Below are 17,263 nucleotides of genomic sequence, written 5' to 3' on the forward strand. Positions count from 1 at the left end.
ATGTAGAAGATCTTACACAACTTGAGCAATAAAAATTTTTATTGCTCAAAAAAAGTTTCCTTCCGAGGCACTTCACCATTCTGACAGCTCCAATGTTCAGTGCTAAAGGCCTTCTTGCTAAGTGTTATTCTTAATGACTAGTCCAACATTAAAATGTAATTTGCTTCTTTAAGAAACTGTTCAATCCATGATATGCATGAACATGAGATAATAGCTTAAGATGAAATTCAAGGCTATAAATATGCCCCAATTCATATAATAATATTATTTCCAGATGTTATAGAATATGGAAAGCAAGAATAAAGATAACTTGGATTTTCTGCCTATAAGCATGACCAATACCACCAATGTTGCTGCCTTTCACACCCCTTCATTCCCACTTCCTAATTAAAAGAATTCAGCTAATGTTTTCCCAAATCCCCCCCCAAAGAAAAGAAAAAGACTTTTAATGTGAATAGTGCTTTATAACATTTAAATATGATTATGACAGAAACCCAGCATCTCCATGTGATTCATGAGGATGCCAGCTTTGACTTTAAATCAGAGAACTGTCTTAACAATTTTTGCCAGGCCCCTTTTACCTCCTTATTCCTTAGACTATAAATCATAGGATTCAACATTGGTGTTAAAAGGGCATAGAACAGTGTGATCATCTTCTCCTGAAGAATATTGGGGCTTGAATGAGGCTGAATGTAAACGAAGATTGCCATTCCATAGCACAAAGCTACCACTGTCAGGTGCGAGGCACAGGTATGAAATGCTTTCTTCCTTCCCTCAGTGGACTGGATCTTCAGGATAGTGGTGATGATCTGAATATAGGACAGCAGAACAAGGCAGAATGGGGTCATGAGCAGGATAATGCTGGAGACAGTAATTGCAACTTCATTGGAGGACGTATCCACACAGGCAAGCCTAACCAAAGCTAAAATTTCACACGCTATATGGTCAATGACATTGTTCGTGCACATAGGCAACTGGAAGGTAAAAACTGTATGCAATGCAGAATTGAGGGAACCACCAACCCAAGAGGCAGCCATCAGTCTGGCACATAACCCTCCATGCATGATGGCTGAGTAGCGCAAGGGGTCACACACTGCCACATATCGGTCGTAAGACATTACTGCCAGCAATACAAATTCTGTTCCACCCATGGCTAGGGAGAAAAATAACTGTGCTGCACAACTTACATAAGGAATTGATTTCTGCTCTTTCAAGAAGTGGGTCAATAGCTGAGGTACAATGCTGGTAGCATAAGAAACATCAACAAGGGAGAGATTGGTAAGGAAGAAGTACATGGGAGTGTGGAGATGAGTGTCCAGCCTGATTAGGAGGATTATAAGAAAGTTTCCCAACACAGTCAAAAGGTACATGGACAGAAACAGGACAAAGAGTAAGACCTGAGTACCCCAATCACTAGACAGGCCCAGGAGAAAGAATTCATTCACCCACGTCTGGTTATTAATGGTTTCCATTAAATTGGGAGGGTAATCTGCAGGGAGAGGAAAAAATAACAAGAGCCATTCGGTTAGAGAAAAACAAAGAATGGGAAAGCTTTTAAAAGAAGTATATTTTCCCATTTGGAAAACTATATAACTTGAGGTAGCTCTGCTGCTTTAAATAAAGAGCTATTGAGAATAAATAAATGAATGCTCATGAAGTAATAAGTCACCAACAATAAGAAATATTCAAGTGGAACCAGATTACCACACTAAGGGGATATTGCTAAGGAGTTTGAACATTGAAAAGGGATATGATTAGGTGAATTTTAAAGTCCTTTCCGATTCTACAAGTTTGGTACCATTGTGGATTAGCTATAACTTAATATATTGCCATGAACTGACCTTTTAACCATGATCTGCTTACCTTCCCCTGTTTAGTCAAGCCCCATCACTTCCCATCTCTTCTGTGATCTTTCTTAATCAATCATCCCCTTTCAAGTATCCTCAATGGATTCCTCTTTACTGACTATGTCATTAGCCCATAAAGATATTTGATTTTCCATTGTGGTAAAAAAAAATAGTCTCCTATATTGTGAAACCATTCTGTTTCTCTTCACTTCTAGAAATGACAGTCTAAACAATCATTACTTATACTTTCTTACATTGCACAATGAGCAATTTGGCTTCCAGGCAAACCACTCCACTATAATATCTCCTCCCTCCAAAGTTATGGCATGTATAATATAGTAAGAAGAACAATGGATATGAAGATAATGCAATTCATTTCAAATAGCTGACTTTGAAGTCTAGATCCATAACTGTTTGCTTGATCTTGAGCAAATTACTTTACTTCTCTGTACTTTGATTTTTTTTCATTTTTAAAATGAGGTGGTTAGAATCAATGAATCCTAGTAACTCTTCCTGTACAGAATGGGATAGACAGTTCCTAAGTGTTTATTACAACTAATTTAATCCAGATTGATTCTGTGATTCTATAAATCCAATGATCTTTATTCAGTTTTTATTGTCCTTGATCCTTCAGTAATATTTGCCATAGTGAACTACCGTGTCCTTGCTATTTTTTCCTCATGTTATTCTTATGTTATAATCCTTACTTATTTTTCTTCTGCCTTTCAGACTACTTGTTTGTCTCCTTCATTATTTAGCTGTTCCTCCACATTTTATGATTAACTATCCCTACATAATTTTAAATGTGTGCATTCCTCAAAGTTATGTTCATGGCTCTAGTCTTATCTACATACATTTTCTCCTATGTGATCATATCCATTCTCATATTTATCACTTCTGGATTAATTACTTTAATGTATTTAACTACCAGCTTAATTTTTCATAGTACTATTTATATTTTCAAATATCCTTCAAATTTCTGCTGATATGTCTCACTAACACCTCTTATTTAATGTGACCAAAGCTGTACTTATTTTTTTACTCAAAACATGACCCCATAACTAACCTCTCTATTTCTGTTAATGACATCACCATACTATCAGTCATTTAGACTTAAAATGTCAGAATCTTGATTACATCTTCTTCAATCCCTTTGTTTAATAAGACATCATTTCATCTATTATGTTATGACTTATGTATTTCCTCTTTTTTTCATTGCCATGGCAACCACCATTATCTTTTCATTTTTAGGCATTTTGAAAGTCTTCTAACTGGTTTGGCTACTTTCACTCTCTTACTCATTAAAAATATCCCTCATATCATACCGCTGCCTGAATAATTTTACTCATTATTTTGATTTTTTTTTCAAAAAAAAATTGTTAACTTCCTCTTGACTTTCAAAGAAATTTGTGATACTGGTATTTGAAGCCCCAATCTGAATTAAATCTATCTTCCTTACCTTATATTTTACTAATCAAATAAATCCTATTTCTGTGTCTTTTTTTTCATTCTACCTTTATTTCTTCTATCCCACATGCATAAGATATACCCCTCCTGCATCTCCATTTATCTAAATCTTTACCTTCCTTCAAGATCCAATTGCAGTGCCATCTTTTCCTTAAAGCCCCTTCTGAATCCTTTCACTAAAAGTGATCTCCCTCTGAAATTTTTTATAGCACTTTCTTTGAACATCTCATTTTCCCTAGTATCATTATTACAAATGTATATGTCTTTTTCTCCATTATGCTTCTAATATATGAGATCTAAATCATAGCTATCCCAAGTGTATCCCAAATGCTTAACCTGGTACCTTAAACATTTGTGAATGCTTAATAAGTGTTTACCAAATCTAATTTCTATAAATTTTTTTTTCATTTTTCTGATGACAGTAATAAAATTTAACATTTATATAGTCCTTTAAGGTTTGCAAAAAAAAGTTTAACATAGAACCATTTAATCCTCACAGTTACCCTCTGAGATAGCTCTTATTCTTATCCCCATTTTATAAATGGCTTAATTGTTAACTGCTGAAAGGATAATCTGAAGAATAGTCACAAAGAAGGTAAGCTGAGAATGACTACTAATGTTCAAAGCTATAGTTAAAATGTAGTAATTAAATATGATTTTTATTTCTAACTTTGTTCTCTGTGTGAATCAGTCTATATTACTTCATTTCTATAACAGTGTGAAGCAAAAAAGCTTGGTGGTTGGGGTATTTTATAAACCTACTTGGACAAATGATTCCTAATTATAAATTCTAGACTTAGAAGAAACCCAATCTGATATCCTAATTTTCCAGATGAATAAACTGAGACCCAGGTTACTAATGCAACTCATCTACATTTATATATGTAAAGAGCGACAAATAAATTATTCAGACCCAGGTTTTCTGCTTCCAATTCCTGTGGTCTTTCCACTACATCTCCAGTTCAGTTTATTTGACCTTCTTTCACTGCCAACTGAATAACTAAAAATCAAGGAACTTGAGTAAACAAAAAGGCAAAAGAAACAAGTCCATCTTGTTTATCCTTGATCCCATTCCAGGGGAGCAGAGAAAACTTAATATTAAGTCAGGAGACCTGAGATAAATCCTGATTGGGCAATTCCTATATACATCATTTTACAGGAAGCTTATTTCTCCCTTCTGAGCTTCAATATCTTTGTGTGAAGAGAGAGGTATGGAATAAACAGTGCATATTCATGCCTGAAGTACCAAAATTAACTAGTTTCAAGGGTAGAATTCAAAAGCAGGTCTCCCTGACTTCAAGTCCAGTATTCTCTCTTTTACTACATTCCTTCTCTAGATAAAATAATCTTTAGGGATCGTTTTAAATCCAAATCCCACAATCTAAATGTTGATACCACTGAAATTCAATAACATAGTCCAACTCTCATTACTGGGCTAAACAAAAAACAGCACTGGTGATTGCGAGACAATCTTTTCCTAGAAATGCATCTTTATTCATTATTCCAGAAGTCACAGACATTTCGATGTCAATCACTTCAGTATATCTACCTAAACTTCCAATCTTTCTCATTACCAAATCCCAGTGTTTGTCTTATCAAAATGTCTTTAACAAAATTCCTCAACTATCCTTTGTAAAATCTTTACTGTATTGCCAAGAAACTTTTCACCACTTGTACACTTTACTAGTATTCAAAGAAGGGGCATAACATTAAATTCCAGAACTCAAATAAATTTTATAGATAAGGTCCTAGTAACCTCAGTTATTTTGGGGGAAAAATTATACAGCAGAAAAGAGGACCTTATCTTTTGTGACTCTTTTGCAATGCAAGGGCTGCTTACATAGAATATCTCAAGGCATCCCTGAGAGGTGTATTTCAACATTATCATTTTTCCTTTACCTCCAAATTTTGCTAAATATTCCTAAAATCACTATTCATTTGATGCAATTGATTACTAGTTAACTTTTCTGCTTAACTCTTATTTCTTACTAAATAAGTTATCTGTAATGACTATTCTAAACTTGCTCTAGTTTCCTAAAAGTTGAAATCTCATTTCTATTTGTAAGCTGATGGCCTGTCTCATAATTTGTTAATAAAATCAAGACCCAAAACTTCAAACCCAGATAATAGCTGGCTGTTTCACTTCTTGTTCCCTGTCCTTTCCATCCATGTATATTATGGAGTTTTTAGTTCTTTTGTCCTGAAACATATATTATCATATTAACTTTGTGAAGATTAGCCTTTGTGAAGAGAAACAAAACTATATATTGTGGTGGTGTATATAGTTGAGTGTTCCAAAATTAAAAGGGATTGATAGGTCATTGATAATAATAGCTAAATATTCATATAGATCTAAAGTTTATGAAGTTTACTTACTTTATCCTAATCCTACTTAACAATATCCAGTACAATAATGATTTTTTTTCCTAGACTGGATTTTGAATAATTTTTACTCAATTGCAAAATTAAATGGAAATGTCTATTACTCTGGTCCAGTAAGAATGTTATATATCAAAGATCCTCTACCTTACTATTCCTTACTGTATTGCACTATATTATTCTGTGGATACTCAAGCTGTTTGTTTTTTTTTTTTTTTTTCATTTTCCATAAAAAGCTGAATTAAGAAACTAATCTAGGAAGGAAAAAAAAAGGAATAGGAAAAGGATCTTCAATCCCCTGTCTGCTCATGAAGCTTCAATTAGTGATTCTCTCCATTCCTTATTTCTTTTTATACTGTGAAAAAATACACCCAAATAATTTTAATCAGGGCAACTGAATGTTTGAAGTTAATAATTCTTCAACCTGTTCAACTGGACTTCAAATCCAAAGGATTGAGGATGAGTTTTAAAAATAAAAAAAAAAAAGCTGGATTTTGAATTTGTAAGAAGGAAAGGAGAGAGAAAGATGGAAAGGAAAAGAAAATATGCTTTAAATAAAGAATGGGACTGAGACAATTTTACAGGCATGTTATCCATTAATTATCAATAAAATTACCTATAATTAAATTCTAGATGTTAGGATGCTTGCAAAAAAAATTTTTTTTGCATCATCTTTATACTTATCTATTTTGGCAGTCTTTCTGGCCTTAAATCTATTTATATATCTTTATCAGAAGTCTCAACTTTCCAGGATGAAGGCAGTAAAAAGAGTTATATTTTATAATTTAAAAAAAAAAAAAACAGGATAAAATTGCTAGTGAAATTCATTCCCAAACCTTGAAAGATTGGGGAAGACATACTTGAAAGAGGATGAAGAGCACATGAAGTCCAGTTCAATAGTTTGAACACAGAGTTCTCTCATTTTGGTAAAAACAACCATTTTACACACACACACACACACACACACACACACACACACACACATACACATCAGCATCATAAACTACCAAAAGAAAGGCCCACCTTCAGATATAGAAAGATTCTTCTGAATCACAAAGGAGAGAAAATTTGACTGTAATGGATAATTAACTCTTCTGTAATGGGCAGGAGCATTTGCATCAACCAGGCTTTGGGGAATAGACAATTCCAAAAGCACTTAGGTTAGAGATGTTTCCAAGATCTGAGTTTGACATCCTGTGAGAGCAATTAATGGGCTCTCTTCAGGATCTTGTTATCTTCTTATATGATTTCATTGAATAGACTTCCTATACTAGACTCCATTTTCTAAAATAGGACAGTTTATCAAAGCAGACTCTCTAGAAGGTCATATTTTATTTTGGTTTCATTTTTTTTTTAAATCTTCTTCCTCCCTCATTAGACAGCTAAGGCGTGGACATTCTCCTACAGTTTACTTTCATAGTGTAGCTTCTCAGAAATCCCCTCCTCATTCTTTCCTTCCTTGTGAGGCAACAATCTAATTGTATATACAGATCCTAGAGATGAGAGTCATGGGAACTAGTTTCTAGTCTCAGTTCTGTAGAGGGCCTGAACTCTGAAAGGTATACTTGAATCTAGGTCAGCATGGTGCTTATAGTTAAGTACCTATTCAGTGTGAGATAATGGCTCTCCATGTTGATGTAATGGTTACTCCTGCTCAGTATGGTGTAGTGATGTAATAGTACTTAAGTATTTAAGGATTGGGACAACTAGGAATGTTCCTCAGCCACAGCTCTCAGCCACAGACACAAGAGAAGATACCAGATTCCAGACTCCATCTTTGACTAGCCATGTGACCCTCCTGCCTCCTTCACTTCTCCACTAAGACCTAGGACTCAGGCTAAATCAGAGATCCTCCAGAGAGCTAGTCCAGACTTTTCAAATTCACATTAAGTTTTTCAGTGCCTTTTAAATAAGTGATTTAGCCATTCTGTATTTTTTTTTGTATTAAAAAAAATACCTAACTTTCATGGCCGTTTTGAAAACAAAATATAATAATATATTTTAAAGAGCTTTGCCAAGTATTTGTGAAATGTAAGATATTACTAATATTGCCTACTTAATTCAATATATATGATCATTTTTAACTTTAGGAATTTCCACTGAATTATTCTTAGTTAAAGGTGTAGCCTAATACTACATCAGGATAAGATTTAGAATTTATGAGGCCCAAAAACCAAAAGTGTCCTGGAGTCTCCAGGTTCTACACACCAGAAAGGATGATTTATTCATATTGGCAGTAGATTTGGACAGGATCTTCTAAAAGATAATGATTCATTTCTGCTCCAATGACCATGAAGAAGCAACAAGTCCCATGCTTTCTTATCTATATCCTGCCCCCAACTTTCATATTTTCTCACTCTGACTTAACATTTTGGTCATTCTTTCTTGACAGATCTAAAAAGTATGAGTGTCAGGTCAGTGGGCAAGCTCTCATAAAACAATATCTTTGATGTTGATTATTAACATCACTCATCAATTAAATAACTATGTTCTAATATACAATACCAACCCACTGGATATTTGAAAATATCTGAAATTTTGGTATCACATAATAATAAATATGATAAACATATCCTTTGGTTCATGAAGACATTAATCAACTGATTGCAATCATGGGGCTAAGTGAAGCTTCATTGGGTCAGTCTCTAGACCAACTGTTATTATTACCACACCATATTTTCTACAGCTAGTTTAAAGCAGTAGCTCTCAAACCAAATTTTAGAAATGAGGATTAGTGATGATCATAAGTCCTTTAAGACCTCTTTTATCTCTAAAGTTATATAATTCTTTGTGCTATTGCTTCCTTGTATACTACATTCCATCAAACTATATGTATGAGAAATGACAATAGGCAAAATGATATAATTTTATATGAAGATTGGCAACAACTAACATTGTGATCCAAGGTGGGGAGAGAAAAAAGTACTAAAGTCATGCAGTTCCATAAGAGAGAACCATTGTTTTTTAAATATTCAAATTGATCTGTGATGGCATCTTAATGTTTTCTCCAACAATGAAAAATATGCCTAATGAACTCCTAGCCTTTTTCTTATGTGCATTGGCTAGACAATATAAAGAAAAAAGCTATAAATCTAGATATACTATGGACCTCTAACTGCGTGATTTAAACTGGACCAGAGATAGTTGAAAAAATAATTGACATCACGGAAAGATTTTTTTTGCATATATAACTAAGTGGAGAATTCTTAAACAAATAATAGATCAAGAAGATCATAAAAGTAAAATAAACAATTTTGTTATATAATTTTTTCTTAAGTTTCTAAGATGGAGTATTAAGAAAAATTATAAAGCAAAAAAATTTGCATTAAATATCACTTTAGTTATATTTAATACAAAAAAAAAGTGACAGAAACACAAAACAATAAGATTTATTTCTCAATAGTTAAATGGTCAAAATATATGAACAGTTTTCAAAAAAAATGGAAAATAATGAACATTTCAATATATATTGAAGATTACTACTAATAATTAAAAATAATTAAAACTTCCCTTGATGCTTTATCTTCCAATCTGAAAAATTGATAAAAAGATGAAAAAAATGGAAATACTCAACATTGGAGGGACTGAGGAAAGACAAACACACAAAAGCCCCATTGCCAGAGTGATTAATTGATTCAGTCATACCAAAAAACTATTTGGAATTGTGCAAAAAAGTTGAATTAACCTTTAATACCTTTTGACCCAATGATATCTACTACTGAGCATAAATCCTCCAAAGACATGAAAGACATAAAAAATTGTTATCATAAATAAAAATACTTATGGTAGTACTCTGTGGTGGTACAGAATTGGAAGCAAAATAGGTAGATATCCATCATTTGGGAAAGGGCTAAAAGGAAATCTTATATATGAAAATCAGTTTAATATGTATAGAGATCTGGTCTTAGAATCTGTTTTAAACTGGCATATATTAGCTATTTGACCCTGACATGGCTTTTAACCTCTCTTTGCCTTTTTTGCCCTATTGTTAGGGTCATAGGTTAATAGATCTGAAATTGGAAGGGTCCTTAAAAGCCATCTTTTTACACTAGAGAAACTAGAGCAGAGGTAAAAATTACTTCCCAAAGTTCACATAGGTAGTGAATGGCAGAGCTGGAATTTGAACCTAGATCTTCTGACTCTAAATGCAACATACTTTCCACTGTATCACATCTCTTTCTCTCCTCCTTCCCTACCTCTCCCACATGTGGTAATTCAGGGATCAAAGAATCTCAATCAAGTTGACAAATTTTTACTAAGATAAGCACCTACCCTGGGCTAAGCACAATGCTAAAGGCTGGAGAGACAAAAAAAGGGCCAAACAAAGAGTGGCTTCTAATCCAGGTAACATAATATAAATGGGTAACAGCATGAAAATGATTCTGTACAAGCTGGATTGTTGAAGTTCAAGCAGGACCCCCAAAAATTTGGGGTTCCAGAACAGTGTCACAAAATATCTCAGAATTTGTAGGCTTGGACCCATCTCCAAGAGAAGGGGCAAAGTTTATTACAATTGTAATGCCAACTAAAGTGGGCTAAATTCTAAAAGAAGTTAGCAAAGGACCAGGGACAAGAAGATAAATTTATAGGAAAAAATGAGAAAAAAACAGGTGCTTCATGTCGCTGGTAAGCTGATTTTATAACTTAGAGGTGAAGTTGAGGAATGGCCTGGTTCTGACTTTGTGCACAGGTACAATCCTCACAATTCTCTGGGCGGAGCTCATGGGAGGAACCTCCTAGAGGTATTTTTAGGCCTGAAACGTCACTAAGTGGCAGACACCCAATTTTGGTCTGTGTCTGTGTGAACTTTAAACACTTCATTTCTCATTAGTCTTAGAAGCTTTGTTATCACTGACCAACAGGCTTTTACTGGACAGCCAGAAGCATTGTAGCTGTAGCATGCTGGTCATATAGAGTAAACAGGGACAAGATAACCTATAAGAATAAATATATCATTTCCAATTATATCACTCCCAAGGCCACATGGCCTTAGGGTTATTGCTAAATCCCCTCTAGAAGCTATACCACATAGGGATCATACTAGGTAAGTTGAGATAAACTTGGAGGGAAATCGCTAGCATTAAGGGAAATGGAAAAGGCTTCTAGTAGAAAATAAGATTTTGCCTAGTACCTGAAGTCAGAAGATGGAAATATGGGAAAGGATTCCAGGAATGGGATATAGCCAGGGAAAACATACATGATCAAAAGATGGAGTCATGAGAGGAACAGGAAGGAGGTCAGTGTCCCTGAATCACAGAATGAAAAAGAGTTCATATAGTCCAATTTTTCTTACATTACTTAAAAGAAACAATGCCATAGAGATTTTAAGTAATTTGTCTAAGAACTCATTTTCTCTGAGATAGATGTTTTTGTGATCATAAATTGGGCCATCTTTTGTCTCAATTCTTACTTAGCTCTTAGTCAATGAATGAGCTTTGTCTCAGATAAATTGAGGCCTGCCAAAGACCTTAATTTAGAAAGGCCAAGGTTATCCATTATATTCTAGACCATCAGTCAGTCATCTTGACTTTGCCACTGGAGATTGATAACTGTGGAGGAGAGAGTAAGGCTGATGACTTTGCACAACTGCCTCACATAAATCCAATTTGTTCTCAAGTCAAGACTCACTTTCGTGGTGTCTTTGGTCCTCTTCAAGAACAAAAGATAGATAATAACAACAGCCAATATGAGAAGCAGGATTTAAATTAGAGTCCTCAACTTCTAGAGCTCTTTTTAAGGTACAATGCTGTGTCATTACAAAACAAATGCCAATTTACATTGTAGAAGTTTCCTCACTGGGAATTCCCTTATACTAATGCTTGTATAGTAAGAAATGAGGGCTTAATGAAATTCACAGAAATTTAGGAAAAGTTCTATAAACTGAAGTAGAATGAATAAAAAGAATCAAGGAAACAATATGTGCAATAACTACAATAGTGTGAACAAAGAGAACTCCAAAAGGAAAGTAAATTTGGAGTATATTTTAAGATATATGATGATTCTGGAGAAGAGATCATGAAATTTACTTCCCTTATCCTCTTCATTTTAGGGATGTGAGGAATATTAGAAAACTATATAGTAATAAGGTTTAGTTGTTTTTCTTTCTTACTAAAATGGGGGTAGTAGTAGAGGAGAAAGAGGTATTTCCCCCCACTCCCCAGAAATGACTAGAATATAAGTTAAAAGGAATCAAGAAAATATTTTTAAGATGAATGAATGAATGAAATGAATAAAATTTGAGTGCTTAAATTGATTTCTAATATGAATTCCAGGTTTAATATTGAACTATAATAAAAGATAAAGAATTCTATTTGCACAACTGCTCTCTTGCTAAGAGAAGAGAACCAACAGAAGTTAATGTGACACACAGACCTTATTACAGTATATAAATTTTACCTGACACTTCATCTAGAAATTATTGCTGTAGCTTCTTGTTTAGAAAGGGAGGCTTTGTTTTTTTTTTTTTTTTTTTTTTTTTTTTTTTTTTTTTTTTTTGTATTGTGGTTTGGTTTAGTTTGTTTTTTTTTTTTAATGAGGAAAGTGAAGAATATTTCCTTGCAGATAGAAAAATAATCTCAGGGGTTCATACTGAAGATGTAATAATATCATAGATAACTATAATATCTCCATTCTTAATGAAAAAAAAAAACTCCCACACAAAATAAACTTGTAGAAACTACTGATGTTTAAAATTAATTGTGAACATGAAAAAATAAAAATAGACAACGAGTTTTACAAGGCTAAATAAAGCCTAATGAATCTAAACAATCATTGTAGGATGTACCTGTTATGATAGAGATTTTTTTGTAAAAATGGAAATTAGAAAGAGAAGACTTTAATTGCCCTTATTCAATGTCACCTTCCTGATGGAACCTTCCCTGTTACTGCTAGCCAGAAATTAATTTCTCCCTAGGACTTTCTATTATACTTTTATAATATACTGATTTATTATTCTGTATTTTATTTAGATAAATATGAATCTTATCAAACCTGTCCATCTTTTGAACTTCCCTATTATCAGAACACTATCATGCTTCTCATCGCTCAGGTTTACAAGCATTGGTTTTCACTACACAAATCCCAATCAATTGCCAAACTGTCATTTCAATTCTGACCCACATGTCTCTTATTAGTTTCACTCTCTCCATTCACATGGCCACTAGCTTAGTTCAGGTCTCTCTCTTACTCTCACTCTAACTATTATATAACCTCTATTTGATTTTCTTTTCTTATCTTAATCATATTCCAGACAAATTTCTAATATATAAAACCTTGCCTTACAGAGAACCAAATTTGACCTATCCTCCAAATGAGGAAAGGAAAAAAATCCTGGATCTCCCCAATACTTGGGGAGTATTTTCTTTTCTTTTACACCAAAAGCATATTTGTGTGGGAAAATAAGGACTTGTATATAAGAGAAACATTTGAGATAATTATAACTTTAGCAATTTCTCAAAAAGCAATCCAATTCATTTTTCCTCCCTTCTTAGTTGCCTACCTAGGTAAGTTCCCTCCCAAAATATTTCTTTCATTTTGTATATGTTCGCACATAATTCTATATGTATATCTTGATTCCCCTAGTAGAATGTAAGCTCCGTGAAGAAAATTAATATTGTCTCTATTCAGAGACAATACAGTACCTAGCATGAAAAAACAAAACTAAACTAAACAAAACAAAAAAAAACAATAAATGCTTCATGAGTCTGCCCCATACCAACATCTAAAAAGACTGAAAATGATATAAAGGCAAAGACCTTGTATTTTCTAAAATGTTTACCTCTCTTCATATCTATCATTGTATTCTGAACAAATTTGTTTTTGTATTGACCTCTATTCTGGCAGAGGAGAGGATATTTTTTAATATGATCTTATAGATACTGTTTTTATCTTTTTCTGAGATGACAGATAGAGCCTAAGCCTGGGAAGAGAATGAGAATAAGAGATGTATATGAACCAAAAGGACTCAACTTTAAATCAAAGATGCTCTTAGGGCCCAGAACTAAAACAAATGGTCACCAAAATAGTCTTGACTGCTGAGTGAAACTGAATGATCAGAAAGCTGAAAACTGGCCTCTTAGGAAACACTGTGCTTGTTATAACAGTGCATGACTATAAACACAGAGATCTTGGGTATAGAACAGGCCAGAGGCTATACTATCAGGAAACAGTGAAATAGCAAATATCCTTCACAAACAAAATGGAACATTCCAAAGACAAGAATCTGGAGCCCTTCCAAAAGGGACTGTGGGCATGAAATAAGCTAGGTCACTCGACTGCATGTCAGCATTTCACTCTAAGGAACTTTGCTGGCTATGGATAATGAAGAACAACACAAAATTAAACTGTGCAAACTACTGCACTTTAAAGTGGAAAGTGAATTTCCCAAGTAGGAGTTATTGAATTCTGCCAAAATGTTTCTCATTTAGAGAAGAAGGTAGAGAATAGTCCTCTTTTCTTGTGACCGAATAGTTTATATCTCTTTTATATTCATGTGGTGCTTCTATTTATATTCTTTCATAATAAATAATTATAGTAGTTAATAGTTAATAGCTAAACAAGAGGTGCCTCTCTGTCTCCATCTGGCACCAAATGGCTCAGAATCAAAAATAAAAATGATTCAAAAGAGAACATAGGTACATGGCAGATAGAGTAAAGAAAGGGAGGAAAGTTCTAGATTTGTAGTAACTGGTTTATTTTTTAGTACATCATTCTCTTTTCCCCTAAGTGTGGGTGTCTTCCAATTACTTTTTTAGTCATTTTACTTTCTCTGAACATTTTCCCCCTTCATTTATTCTCCTGCCTGATGATCTCATCCATTCTCATAAGCTTAACTAGTACCCATGGACAAATGGCTCCTCCCAAATTTTTATATCTGCCCTCAGCATCTATTCAATCTTCAGTCCCACATTTTCAACCGCCAGATAAATACCTCCACTTGAATGGTCTCTCAATAGCACAAACTCAACTTGACAAACCCATTATATGCATCTGTCCTTTCACCTACCTTATTTCTGTTGATCTGCCATTTTCCCAGTTGCCCAAATTAGAAAATTTGGTCTTCTTTGAATCTTTCCTATATCCAATCATTTATTAAAATCGTGTTGATTCTATTTCCAGATGTTTCTTTTATAGATTCACTCAGCAATATTTACAGGGAAACTTTACTTTAAAAATCTCTTCATCTACCACCAAAATCATAAGATGAGAGAATTTACAGGCTAAAAAATACCTTATAAATAATCTAGCTCAACCTTTTTATTTCACAGATAAGGAGAGTCCTTTTTAATCAGTGTTGCCCTCCAAACTCTCATCATCTTCAATCCATCCTTTCAATAATTCCCCAATAGAATCTTTCCAAGGCAGAAGTCTAACCAAGTCACTCTCCTCTGCAAAAAGACTTTTGGTGTCTTCTTATTGTATATAGGATAAAATACAATAAATAACTGTAGAATACAAACTCAGTTTAGGATTTAACACTATCTATGATGTGATTCAAATTTACCTTGACAGTCTTATCTCATATGACTCCCCTTTATATAGATTGGACTCTATTCTCTAAACCCATCCTATCCTATTCTACAATCAATCAATTGCCCAGGCCTGGAATATATTCCCTTCTCATCTCTGATCATAAGAAAACAAATTTTATTTCACAACCCAGTTTAAAGCCCACTCTTCCATAACATCTTCTTTTGATTCTCCCAGGTCAAAGAGATCTCGTTATGTTTTTTAATTGAATTTAATACACCAATTATTGTTAAACGTTTTTCAGGTCTCAGTAGGCAAAGGAACAGAGATGCTATTTATCAAGACATGAACCAAAACCTGAATGGCAAATCTATATCTGTATCTATATCTATATATGTGTGTGTGTGTGTGTGTGTGTGTGTGTGAGAGAGAGAGAGAGAGAGAGAGAGAGTGTGTGTGTGTGTGTGTGTGTGTGTGTGTGTGTGTGTATGTATATATATCATTAGGAAACAAATTCCTGAGACCATGTTGCCATAGGTTATATTCCTAGGATAGGGACATCATAGTTCATTTCTGTGAAGCTCACCTGGTTTTGATTTGTTTTATCTGCATTAGTAATACATAAATTAGCACTGCCTTTGTAAGTAAATTTGACCCCAGAAAGATTATATAAAAGTGTTTGTTGGTGAAGAATGGCTACTAAAAATGCTCATGGATAATTATGATGACAGCAAATGAAGAATTTTACATACCGCAATATTTGCTTAAAGGAGAGGTGGATGTGTGTAATAAAGTACTAAGGGATGTATTCATAAAGGTGGAAAATACAGTTGTCACCTTTTTTTGTGAACTACCTGAAAATGTGGAGGCTTCTCAAAACCCTAGGGAGATAAGTAGAAATGGGAGATTTATGGAAATCAGTAACTTACACCTTCCAATTCTGGCTGGCATTAGGCTAAAAAAAAAATGAGATCCCCCAGGAAAGAAAGGGATTGATAGAAGATGTGAGGAGGAGGTTAAGGAACAAGATTCTCTCCTCTTTCAACCTAGAACTGATGCAAAAAGAGAAATAGACATTGTCTATAGGACAAGATGTCAATCAGCCAGGGAAAGGGACTCAGTATGGAAACATTTATTTTCGGGGAAGCATAACCTCTTACCCAGAAGGTAAGTCCTTGAGCCCTGGCTAGAATATTTCCTGGCTACAATGCAGAAATGCAAGTGCCTGATGCAGAGAATATTAGACAATTACCAAAGACCCTCATGGGACCTGCCTTTGGATAGCCAAATAGGATGCAATGATGATATAAAGAACTTCTGTGCTAAATGCTTAATTAAATTCCCTGTCATTTTTCAGAGGCTCATAAAAATTTAGCTCTTGAAAGGAATTACCTGGAAAGGTATTGTTGTTGTTGTTGTTGTTGTTGCTGTTGTTTTTTAAGATTGATACTAGAAGTCCAAAAGTCAAGCTTCATTGTTAGTAAGTGCTGTAATCACAGCTATTATCCTGTTGTTTTTTCCCTGGCTATCACAATTCTCATACAAAATGTCCCACAAGCAATGAAGGCAGGCATTAGTGTTTTTTTGAAAAAAAAAGTCTTAATTGGATTGGCAAAAGTTGACACTGGAAGATATATATATATATGGCATCCAATCAAGTCCTAAATTGCCTCTTTTTTGCCTTTATACTTATGCTTCTCTTCCCCTATTTATCCTTGGTGAAATCATTGAAAGGCTTTGCAGTGGTGTAAAGTTAGCTTTTTTTAAACCTCCTTTTGCATTTGTCCACTTATGCTTGTAAAGAAGTTGTTTTATTCAATGGATTTTTTCCCTCATTTCACCAATTCTATTTTTAAGGAACTATTTTCTTTTGCCATTTCACCAAATTTATTTTTTAAGTATTTTTTTTAGTATATTTTCCCATGTTGTCTATTTTTTTTTCTCTAGTCAATTTCTGTGCTTCATTTTCCAAGCTGTTGGCTTTCCCCAAAACACTTTCATAATTTTCCTGCATAGTTCTCATTTTTTTTCCCCATTTTCCTTTTATCTCTCTTTTAATGTCCTTTTGAACTCTTCCAAGAGAGCCTTTTGAACCTGAGATC

At 33.9% G+C, this 17,263-nt stretch overlaps 1 protein-coding gene across 1 annotated transcript; it reads right to left on the bottom strand.

Annotated features, from left to right (window-relative positions):
* Positions 1–499: 499 nt before the first annotated feature.
* LOC127538138 (olfactory receptor-like protein OLF3) lies at positions 500–1,472 on the bottom strand. The gene has a single exon (XM_051961717.1). The coding sequence runs from the start codon at positions 1,470–1,472 to the stop codon at positions 513–515; it is 960 nt and encodes a 319-aa protein (XP_051817677.1). The 3' UTR covers positions 500–512.
* Between the last annotated feature and the right edge of the window lie 15,791 nt (positions 1,473–17,263).

Source organism: Antechinus flavipes, chromosome 5 (genome assembly GCF_016432865.1).
Source record: "Antechinus flavipes isolate AdamAnt ecotype Samford, QLD, Australia chromosome 5, AdamAnt_v2, whole genome shotgun sequence".
Taxonomy (NCBI): Eukaryota; Metazoa; Chordata; class Mammalia; order Dasyuromorphia; family Dasyuridae; genus Antechinus; species Antechinus flavipes.

Bases quoted from the DNA above. Each gene is read 5' to 3' on its own strand.
- LOC127538138 (XM_051961717.1), bottom strand. From the start codon at position 1,472: ATGGAAACCATTAATAACCAGACGTGGGTGAATGAATTCTTTCTCCTG.